Below are 12402 nucleotides of genomic sequence, written 5' to 3' on the forward strand. Positions count from 1 at the left end.
GTGTGAACAATGTTGCTTGTAATTTTAGTCTTCCAATGTTACATTTTATTTTAATAAGTCACATTTTATGCTGTAAAGTATGATAGGTTTAGGGTAGACCTTTGCAGGAGTACCGCATTTTAAACAAATGCACACTGACATAAATATTCTATCCTATCTATTTTAATGATGGAAAGTTTGTTGACAAGTAGCTGTTTTTTAGTATGTTTTTTACATTTGGTAATAATAGTCAATGGTCAACTCCCAAACTGAAATGTAATTGCCAAACATAGCTGGCCCGCTATGTTTTTGGTGCAGTATTGTACAGTAGGTGTGGGCGAGGTTGACAAAAATAAATATCTCATTATACTAGAGATGTCACAATGTCAAATTTTAGTGCTACAATTATTATGAGAAAAAACATCACGATTTAATAATTATTCACGACTATTGAGAATTATACTATTCCTAAGTTTGTGACTGGCTTTACGAAACTGAATTTTCTGAAAATTAAGTTAAATGTGGCAAAAAAACGTTCTTTACATTTAGGTCTATTTTTTCGGGCTATATATTGAACAAAAAATAAAAAAAATTGCTTTTGTCACTGATTGATTATTATTTTTTGGTTCTTACGATTATATTGTGACCTCAATAATCAATAATAATTTATGTAGTTGATAAACTTCCCTACTAAATATTTTTGCTTGACCACGGGATAACAAACATATTTGTGTAGAATTATTTGAAGTTATGATTTGCTAACAGGAATGGGATTATCTTAATGGCAAGAATATATCAAGATAATGTGAAGGGTACTCTGAGCTCTATCATTAGCCAAACATCCTGAAATGTTTCAGAATGACAACTGAGTAACGTGTCACCTAGGCAACGATTCCCGTAGACTCCATTATAAATCAGCGTTACATTCTACTTCATTATGTTTTAACACATTTACATTGGATTGACATGCTATGGGGATACTCCAAAACTGTAATTTATTGTCAATATTGTCCACCCATAGTTGCCCATAGGAGTTTGATTTTTGAACCATTATTTATTTTGTTATATTGTATCAAAAACACAGAGAACACAGAACAAGATCTTTTACCAAATTACTACAAAAAATGCATTAAAAACAGGATTGCATTGTAAAGTAGATCCTGATATCAAGCCACAGTTTTCCCTGCCTGTGAGCAGAAGGCGGGACCTAGTGCAGAGAGAGGAGTCAACACTTGTGGAAGATCCATGACCGGAGGGAGGGAGCGAGTGTGGGATGGCGTGGTGGGTGTGCTATGTGAGGAATGCCGGCTCATGTTGTAACTGGAACCCCTGAAAGGCTGTGTTCTCCCGGGGACAGTTCCTAGCGCGACGCCCGGCCCCTCTATCACTCACCATCAATGTGGCTTTCTGTGCCCCCGGGACGTGCTTTTCCCCCCCCAGAAAGCAGCAGCAATTCTTCTGACTGTGCTTCAGACGCGGAGATATCGGGTAAATCTACCACGTCTAATAAAAATTTACTGTGAGAAAAAAAAACAAAGTTCAAGTAAAAGTGTTATTGCTTCAAAACTGTATTTTTCATGGAAAGGAACAAAGAAATTACTCAAGTAGAACATATTTAAGTGTAAATGTCTAAAAAAAAACATAATTTGAAGGATAAAACATCAAATAATGTTTTAAATCTGGTATTATCAAAGGATAGACACAAAAATAAGAACACATTTATTATATCTGGAGGAGTATAGAAGAAGAAATACAACTGAAACAGGTTCATCGATTAATCAGGTAATCTATTTAACTAATTTAGTAATCGAGTGATGTTAATTGGACTTAACATAGACTCCAAAAAAATTTTATGTGCTAAAAAATAGGTTGTATGACGAAGATGTGCAGTAATGGCATCAAAATGACACAGGAAACATGTACATTTTGTGTTGGATGAAAAAGGATCAGGATGTCCTCATTCTGCATTACTTTGGCTTAATCTGGGGCAAATTGAGTAAAAAATCTCATTCATTGGCTTTTCGCCGTCTGAAACAACTAATAGATGAATCAAAAGAATAATTGCCAGACTATTTGATTATAAAAGTAGTAGTTAAATGCATTCCTAGTTCAAATGATTTTATATCGTGAACATAAAGCTTTTGCTAGATTTACTTACAGTGGGAAGAGGAATCAACACGTTTACTCAAGTAAGATACTTTTACACGGTCAGGTATATAGTACTATTATATCTGTACTCAATTGCAAGAGTTTGCCATGGCATTTCTCAACGTTTTGAAAATGGTGTAGTTTTTCTCACGTCCCAAACTGCCCGGCGCTCCCCCATCATGCCCTCTCTGCTCCTCGGACACATGTGATTTTCCACACCCAAGTCCAAAACCGCAGCAGATTTACAGCTCCGACCGACTCTGTATTCAGGAGGCCTCAGTGGACAGTGGACCTTTACCGCTCTGCACTCTTACACACACTGTAATATTCAGCCCTATCACTGTGTGGCAATGCGAATGAAGAAGATGGAATTCATATTTAAGTCTTGTTGCATGCTGTGGCCTACAATGTCTTCATTTTGATACAAAGGAAAAGGCTTAATATTGCTGTTGATACCAAAATGACAATAGAATGGCATTTTCAACACATACTTTTCTTTAATCTCCTCATGTGGTTCTGATAAGCCTTGTTTTCATTGGTCTGCTACGGAATGAATCAGTACGGTCTGTCATAAGTATACTGCACTTGGGGTAAAGTGGTCCCAAGTGGTCTGGGCCTCGTTGGCTATGGCCCGCATTCACCAAGGAAGAGCTAAAAATGCAGCAAGATGATTGATTAAGAGGGAACGCAGACGAAGGCCAAAACAAGATGGCAAAAAGCAGATAGAAACAGAAAGTCATCATTTCTCACCACTTGATTTTGTGATAAACAGTTGTATTTCCACTGATGATAACTTATATGTTGAGCCCACATGCTTAGCAAAACAAAGTTAGCACATGTTGGCATCCGCTGTTTCCTGTTCATTGACGCATGGTACTCTCTTTTTCAAGACCCAAAATATTATATTTTTAGTGCATAATGTTTGTAACATTATTCAAAGCAAATGCATGACATAAAGAGATGTTAAAACATTTTTGTGAATGGCTGAGTTTGGTCTTATGATTAAAAAGTATGATTTTAGGTATGCTTTAGATCAGTGGTCCCCAAATGTTTTGACTCGAGGGCCACATTGGGTTCTAAAATTTGACCGAGGGGCCGGGCCAGGAAAATATGGTGTGTTTGTGTGAACGAATGAATTACTATAAATTACACGCAAGATTTGACCTGTAACTTGTAACAAAGCAAACAAATACAAGGCTCAATGTACAAATTATTTTCCAAATGCATTAAAAAATGATTCATTTAATTACATCACATTTCAGTTGAATAAACACAGCAGGAAAACTGTTTTGCCAGTGCATCAAAGTCTGGTGTAAGTTTTGTTGTGGCAATGCTCAGGATAGATCCTTTGGTGTTGGTCAGTGAAGCTGGATCTGTGACGGGCTTTGTTCATGTTCATGACACTGAATGTCTCACATATGCAGGTCGAGCAGAACAAGACCAGCATCTTCTGTACGTCCTCCGGAGGTTTGGAAACGTCGTTAAGTGAAGCATAAAAGTTTAACTTTAATTTTACATTTTTGACACGCCTGTCCTTCTCATGTCTCCAGTGGTTGGACACTTTGTCCAGGTTGATGCTTCGTTTGCTTCTTGCTGTGACTTTATGCTCATCAACTGCTCCAAAATGTGCCACTTCAAGACCATTTCTGGATGATTCATGAAACTAACAGGGCCGCACCTGTCATAAACGCAGGTGCCCACGTTGTAACATGAGATATTTACACAGAAATAAACGCAGTAGTGATGCGTCTTTTGAAGACGCATCACTACTGCGGTTCGCTTTAGTCCTGCTTTAGACCCGCTATAGAACAAATCACAGCTGTCTCTAGTGTCCCCTCTGTCTCTAGTGTCCCCTCTGTCCTTGATGACTCTGTGTGGCTGATTTACCTGCGTCTTCACATCTGGATCATCTGCTCCTGAGCGCGTACTCATCAAGTGAGTGTTACATTGTGACATGAGATATTTACACAGAAATATGGTCCAGATAATGATGCACATGTGTCTTTTGACTCGTGAGTCAGGTCTGGCCAAGAAAGTCTCATTTACACAATAGTGACACGCCAGTGTCTCTTGAACGTGCCCGCACCCCGCGCTGCGCCTCGAGCCGCGGTCCGCTCTGCGCTGTGGGACTAATACTAAGAGACTAATTTCTCAGTGAATATGATTCTGATTGTAATAAAACACAGCGTTTTGAAACTAAAAATGTAGAGAACACGACGTGTCCCCTGGACAGTGCTTCTACTGTCCACAAGAGTCTTCTTCAGTGTGTCAAACACTTGCGCTTCCTGCTAGATTGCCCCCGGTGGCCGTTTGTAGTGAATTTTCTTTTCTGCGCGCCATAGACTTTCTTGAGCGCGCACTAAGTGCGAGCAGTGCTCAATTGCGCAGGGTTGGAACTAGGTCATATAGGGAATTGGAAAGGAAGTGACGAAATCCAAGATGGCGGCGCTATTTCGGCCCAAATCACTTGCGGTTCACCATTTTGCTGGCCCGATGGTTAGAGACACGACTTTGCGCAAAGCGTTCGGGGTTCGATTCCTGTATATTCCAATATTTTTGCAGTCTAGTTTGTTTTGGGATGAGTTAGCTACACTTTTGCTAATACAAAGTCATGGTATAAACTAGTTTTAGCCAAACAAAGTAAACCTAAAACTTAGGGTTAGGTTTAGGGGTTAAGGGTTAAGGTTAAGGTTAAGGTTAGGGTTAAGGTTAGGGTTAGGGTTAAGGTTAGGGTTAAGGTTAGAGTTAGGGTTAAGGTTAGGGTTAGGGTTAAGGTTAAGGTTAGGGTTAAGGTTAGGGTTAAGGTTAGGGTTAAGGTTAGGGTCAGGGGTTAGGGTTAAGGTTAGGGTCAGGGGTTAGGGTTTAGGGTTTAGGGTTAAACCCAGACTCATGTGATTTACATTTTCACAATTCTTTGTTTTACATTCAATGCACGCCCATTTAAATTGTTTCTCAGCAATACAACACCGCCAGGAACTCATTGTTTGGTCCTTGTACACATCAAATGCATCGTAAACTTCAGGTTTGGACCCAAGAGTGAAAATTATTGATGGATCAGCAGAATTAGCGGGACCGTTCGCCATGTTTACCACGGTCGACCACCGTGGTAAACCAGGGTTAGGGTTAGGGTTAGGGTTTACCGTTTACTTCCGCCCGGCTCCCGCCATGTCGTCACGGGCATTGACTTCACTTCCTCCTTTCCGATTCCCTAAAACAGTGCCATCTCTTGGGGAAATGTGGGCATTACAGGTGAAAGGTAAAATGAACGGCCAGCCACAGTATCGTGAGTTTGAATCCCGACTCCGACATTTGCTGCATGTCCTCCTTTCTCTCTCATCATTCCCCTTCCTTTCTTTCTCATTCCATCTACTGTCTAATAAAGTCTACGGGGATTTTTTTTTATTTTTTATTATATTTGAATATAACTTGGACAAGCTTGGCGGACCTGATTGAAAGGCCCAATGCGTAGTTTGGGGACCACTGCTTTTGATTTTATTTATTACAGACAAGAGCATGGAAGCTCACTTTGCCATTAAAAATAAACACACTGAAGAGCTTCAAGGTTGAAATGTGCCTATTAAAAATATATATATACAGGAAAGGTTTTTGTTCTGTTTTATTAGTTTTTTTCCCCAACCAAGTCTACATCAGAACTAAACCAGTGAGAAGTTATATTACAATATCTTTCTTCAGTATACAAAGCAGAATTTTTTGTAGTCAGTGTAGTTGAATTAAAAGCAGGGTTGATCTCTTCACTTTTCCTCCTGCACCAGACCTTGTAAATGAGGCATTGCACAAGCTTTTGTCTGTCCACAGCTGAGTCAGGAGCGCTCATGTCGGCTCTTGTTCCCGGGACTCGTCACTGTAAATCCTGGAAAACTATGATAAGATAGCAGTGTTCGAGGCTGAACTGATGTCAGTATCATTGGAAAGACTATACAATAGGAGAAATGTGGAAAATGTGCTTGAAGTGGTAAATGTAAAACGGGAACCATTTCATTGATTGATTTTCTAATTGAATTTGTTTATTTAATCAACAGTTTTGTGACGTGTGTTTTTGTGTTTGTGCTATTGGGCAATACAGAAATACTTTGTATGTTTGGTGTGTGATTAGGTGCTACTTTAAGGGCTGATCTTTAGCATTTGGAGGAAATGGCCTTGAAGTTACAATGCCCCACATAAATCTATGGATGAAGTAAATTCATTCTAATAATAAAACATATCCAATTCTTACATTTTCCTTCTTTTGTGTTTTTCAGAGCTGCTGGGTTCCACCAAGAGGCTCAATGTCAACTACCAGGATGCAGACGGGTAAGGCGAGCCAGGGAGGACAAACTTGTACATACTGGCCCAAACATAAGCTGAGTCAAAAGAACATGGAGGGCCCATAGTCGCGATTTGACATGTTGAATGAAAATGTCCGCCTTGTGTTGTGTCTTCTTTGCAGTGACTCACAATAATGAGTGCCGTTCCCAGTTATTATCACATACTCTCAGAACATGGAATTAGAACAACTATGAATGAGTCAGTGTAACAAAGCGCCCGTTTGTTACCAGTAGCAATCTAACACTTTTCACTATTTCAGAATCAGAACAGAAATCATAAACTAGTAATTTGCTTTGGCATTAGGGTGCAACATACAACAATGAATTTGCACTTTAATTGCATTTGGCACATTATTGTACACAGCATTGATTTGCACCTTCGAAAAGACAGTTGCACAACATTAATTTTGAATATTTATTGAAGTAATGTCTTTCCTTTTACCCAATGTTAGATTCGAAGTACAGTGCCACTTTAATTGAATCCGTCTATCAAAGTCAATTGGATATGCTCTATATGAAGTGCAGTATTTGTGCAGTGTTTAAGTTTTTGTGTGTGTTGGTGTGATTTACAGTGTTTTTAGTGAATAGTTTTAAGAATGTTTTACTCCTCTGTCCCTGTAAGAGCTCCCTTATAAGGGTTCTTCGGCTGGACCAAGGCAGAAGATGTGTTGGGGAGCATGATAGGGCTTTAATCATAGTTTGTGGTGGTTTTTAGGGTTTTATGTATACATTGGTTTAAAGTAGTTTATGGGTTTATTTGGTTTTCACAGAGGTTTTAATAAGTCTTAAGAGGAAATGATCATTCTTACTCCCCTAACAGTGATTAGCCTTTATAGATTATCTGTCAAAGATTAGAACTATAGCAGAAAACCCATAATGTCTTCTTTAAATGTTCTTTTGCACTCCAGCATTGGTCAGCATGCTCTGGATACGATTAATTGATTACGTTTCAGTGACATTGGTGTCTCTGCTAGATATTGGCAAACCTCTTTGAACCGTACTGTGATCTGATCAGTAGAAATGTTTGTCCCTGGCCCACTAAAGTTTTAAAGGCGGTATGGACGATTTTTCGGCGATTTGAGAACGCAGGCGGAAGTGCGCATGCGCACTCCCCCGTGTGGACTGATACAACACACACGTGCGTTTGTTTATTAGCGCGATGGAGCGCATCGCATCTCTCGTCTCCCGTAGATTTCTGTCCACTTCTGCGTCAGCTCGAACTGTCTTTCTCCGTCTTCATTTTGCCCCGTACACTGAGGAAACTATATTATGATAGATCCATGCGCTTAGGCACGCGGAAACGTGGGGACGAACCGCACGCGGCTGCAGGTGAGTGGTAGGTGCGTTTTATGATTGATACGTGGCAGGACAAATGATTTATCCGCGCCACGAGGAAATATGATCAAAAATTTGCTGAAAACAATCGTCCATACCACCTTTTAAGTATGACCGAGTTTGGTAACTATTTTTGCCATTGTGCAGATTCAATTGATCTTGGAGTCTCGCGAGACATCGCCCGAAATGTAACCGATTCGGGCGAATGGTTTGGATTTGCAGACTTAACTGGCCCCATTCAGCCACAGCCACATTTTTTACCAGCTTCAGCTTCGCCAGTATGCAATATCCAGTATTTAAAGCTCAGAAAGCTTGACTCCAGTTGCTGTGTTTGTTTTACCATCCACTCATCTATTTTTGATCGATATACAAAAGTGGGCAGATCCAACCCAAAGCAGCCATTGAGGAAATAAACGTTATTCAGGCAATGTCAGCTCAGCCATACCTTATTTTAAAGATAATTCATTCAATGATTTTTGCTCATCATGCGAAATACAGCATTAGCATAGTTAGTATCCTTAGCAAAAGCTAATAGAGGCAGCCTTGGTCAAAGTTCAGGGGTCACAGTGCACAGCAATAGAATCTCACTCCGACATAATTTATGTTTAGATGTGTCTACTTCTTGTAAGGCTCTGCTTGGTTTAGTATCAAATGATTTGCTGTTGCAGAGTTACTGTGTAAAGTTCTAAATATGCCAATATAATCATGTGACATAGTTTTCTTAATCTGCGCAAAAAGTGTGAATGAACAGCATTGACAGACATTAAGTGGTTGTTCGTGCTTATATTGGATACAAAAATCCATTTAAATTAGCCAAGCTGTGGCACTTATTATGGTTGCTAGGGGGCATGGTATGTTTACCTCTTATATGCTGCTGATGTCTAATTAGGAAGATAATTTATACATTTCACAAAAATATCAATATATTTATGTTAACATTTAGTAAAATGTGTATTATCTGTCACCTGCTTATGAATAGACGGTTAGGGCTGCACTGTAGTCAAAAATTATGGAATTCAAAGTCAGTTTTTATTCATCAGGGGCCAGCACTGAGTGTGAAAATAAACTCATTTGAATTTCAAAGTTGAATCTCATTAGTGAATTATGAAGTTAGTTTAAGTTGTGCTGCCTGTGCGCGCATGCAGGGGGCGCTCTGCAGGGGGCGCTCTGCAGGGGTTTAATGGACACAAGGGCTCCGGAGGGGAGGCCGTCTTTGTGATATATGAGAGGGGCCAAACACAGGGCTGTCAGCGCCTCTCCAAACACAAGCAATCACGCGGGCTCAGAGTGTTGAACAGGGACCTGAAGCTGTGGGACCGCAGCAGGCACCAGAGCTGGAGGATGACAACGAGCAATCACTGAGCAGAGCAGGGCCGCTGTCCAATCCAAATCACAACATCAAATCTGAAATTCACAAATATAGGAACTTGCTTTGGTGATTCGGTGCAACATACAACAATGAACAACGATAAAAGCAAGATATATCAAATAAGGCATGCATTAAAAAAAACAATTACATTTAGTAAAAGATAATAATAGTCTGAGTATATACACAAAAGTACAGTTAAATTTATGCTTGCAAAGACTCACATTATTGCAATATCAAACAACAAAAATACTATTCCATGTAAATGCTGCTAGAGCGCTCTGAAATGCAGTTCAGACATCAGTCCCTTCCCGGTGGGACATGCCCGAAACACCTCCCGAGGGAGGCGCCCAGGAGGCATCCGGAACAGATGCCCGACCACCTCAGCTGGCTCCTCTCGACGTGGAGGAGCAGCAGCTCTACTCCGAGCTCCCCCCGTGTGGCCGAGCTCCTCACCTTATCTCTAAGGGACCGCCCAGTCACCCGGCGGAGGAAACTCATTTTGACCGCTTGTATCCGCGATCTTGTCCTTTCGGTCATTACCCAAAGCTCATGACCATAGGTGAGGGTAGGAACGTAGATTGACCGGTAAATCGAGAGCTTTGACTTTCGACTCACCTCCTTCTTTACCACAACAGTCCGATGCAGCGACTGCATCACTGCAGCCGCTGCACCGATCCGCCTGTCAATCTCACGCTCCATCATTCCCTCACTCGTGAACAAGACCCCGAGATACTTGAACTCCTCCACTTGGGGCAAGGACTCCCCACCCACCTGGAGAGGGCAAGCCACCTTTTTCTGGTTGAGAACCATGGCCTCGGATTTGGAGGTGCTGATTCTCATCCCAGCTGGTTCACACTCGGCTGCAAACCGTCCCAGTGCATGTTGCAGGTCCGGGTTTGATGGAGCCATCAGGACAACATCGTCTGTAAACAGCAGAGATGAGATCCTGTGGTCCCCAAACCGGACACCCTCCGATCCCTGACTGCGCCTAGAAATTCTGTCCATAAAAACTATGAACAGAACCGGTGACAAAGGGCAGCCCTGGCGGAGTCCAACATGAACTGGGAACAGGTCTGACTTACTGCGGCAATGCGAACACAGCTCCTGCTCCGGTCATACAGGGACCGGACAGCCCTGAGCAAAGGGCCCCGGACCCCGTACTCCCGGAGCACCCCCCAAAGGACACCCCGAGGGACACGGTCGAAAGCCTTCTCCAGATCCACAAAGCACATGTGGACTGGTTGGGCAAACTCCCATGAACCCTCGAGCACCCGATGGAGGGTATAGAGCTGGTCCAGTGTTCCACGACCAGGGAGAAAACCACTCTGCTCCTCCTGAATCCGAGGTTCGACTATCAGTCGGATTCTCCTCTCCAGTACCCTGGAATAGACCTTACCGGGGAGGCTGAGGAGTGTGATCCCTCTGTAGTTGGAACACACCCTCCTCCCTTCTTAGACAGAGGGACCACCACCCCGGTCTGCCAGTCCAGAGGCACGGTCCCTGACCGCCACGCGATGTTGCAGAGACGTGTTTGTCGAGACAGTCCTACAACATCCAGAGACTTTAGATACTCAGGGCGGATCTCATCCACCCCCGGGGCCCTGCCACCGAGGAGTTTGCGAATAACCTCAGTGACTTCAGCTTGGGTGATGGACGAGTCAGCCTCTGAGTCCCCGGTCTCTGCTTCCTCTTTGGAAGACGTGACGGTGGGATTAAGGAGATCCTCAAAGTATTCCTTCCACCGTCCGACGACATCCCCAGTCGAGGTCAGCAGGTGTCCACCCGTACTTATAAACGGTGTTGGTGAAGCACTGCTTCCCCCTCCTGAGGCGCCAGATGGTTCGCCAGAATTTCTTTGGGGCCAACCGATAGTCCTCCTCCATGGCCTCCCCGAACTCAGCCCCGGGTTTTTGCCTCTGCAACAGCAGAATCTGCGGACCGCTTGGCCTGCCGATACCTGTCGATGACCTCAAGAGACTACAAGCCAGAGTGGCCTGATAGGCCTCCTTCTTCAGTCTGACGGCATCCCTTACTTCCGGTGTCCACCACTGGGTTCGGGGGTTGCCGCCACGACAGGCACCGGAGACCTTGCGACCACAGCTCCGAGCAGCCGCATCAACAATGGAGGCCGAGAACATGGCCCACTCCGACTCAATGTCCCCAGCCTCCCCCGGGATATGGGAGAAGCTCTCCCGGAGGTGCGAGTTGAATTCCCTGCTGACAGAGGGCTCCGCAAGACGTTCCCAACAGACCCTCACAATGCGCTTTGGTCTGCCAAGTCTGTCCGGCTTCCTCCTCAACCAGGGGATCCAACTCACCACCAGGTGGTGATCTGTTGACAAATCTGCCCCTCTCTTCACCCGAGTGTCCAAGACACACGGCCGGAGGTCTGATGACACGACAACAAAGTCGATCATTGACCTAGGGACTATGTCTCTCGGCTGGCCTGGGAACGCCTCGGGATCCCCCCGGAGGAGTTGGAGGAAGTATCTGGGGAGAGGAAGTCTTCGAGTCCCTGCTTAGACTGGTGCCCCCGCGACCCGGCCCCGGATAAAGCGGTAGAAAATGGATGAATGGACATCAGTCCCTCTCAAATATCCAAATGCTCCTGGACGGGCGTAAAGTCACTGGGACAGGCTCCAGTCACCCGCGACCTCGAAAGGGAACAAGCGGTAGGAAATGAATGAATGAATGATTGGAAATGTATAACATATATTAAAGTATATTGACCTAAAATCACAGTTTTGAACCACTTCTGGCTCAAAACTGCAAAGCTGTTTCCCACCTGCCACATTACATACGTCAACATCATCACAACAAAAAAATGGCTGCTGGACGGGCCACACTGCTGGACAGGCCATGACCATGTGGAAAGACAATGCTGCAGTCCCCCATAGTTGTAAAGCACTTTACAGTCATTATTAGCACATTATTATTGTTTGAAACTCCTGAATTCAGATCATAAAAAATGTCCAATGTCCAGCACAAGGACTCACACTTTTCTGGTCTAGTGCGCAGGGAAGAGTTGGAAATTAGGCACAAAATGTCAGTTAAGCTAAATATTGGACCTCAGTGTTCTTCCCATCATAAAGCACAGACAGCCGTGAACCCAAACCTTAAGTCATAAAGTTGACAGATTTGCCACTCACACTGTTTAGGTACATGTGGTTTTACTTATGTTGTAAAGTAGACACCTGCATATTACTTTTTTATGATTTAAAGCTGCCCAGATGCCTTCCACATGGG

The 12402-nt window shown here is 43.2% G+C and overlaps 1 protein-coding gene across 3 annotated transcripts in view; it reads left to right on the plus strand.

Moving 5' to 3' along the window:
- The window catches only part of LOC140368854 (caskin-2-like), a 115577-nt gene that overhangs the window by 44671 nt on the left and 58504 nt on the right, over positions 1-12402 (plus strand). For all 3 annotated transcript variants that reach the window (XM_072455994.1, XM_072455995.1, XM_072455996.1), the window contains exon 3: positions 6387-6438. In XM_072455994.1, coding sequence (XP_072312095.1) covers positions 6387-6438 — 52 coding nt within the window. The remainder of the gene's footprint in view (positions 1-6386; positions 6439-12402) is intronic.

This window comes from Eucyclogobius newberryi, unplaced genomic scaffold (genome assembly GCF_026437365.1).
Source record: "Eucyclogobius newberryi isolate DKJ021-1_F unplaced genomic scaffold, fEucNew1.0.hap1 SCAF_20, whole genome shotgun sequence".
Lineage (NCBI taxonomy): Eukaryota > Metazoa > Chordata > Actinopteri > Gobiiformes > Gobiidae > Eucyclogobius > Eucyclogobius newberryi.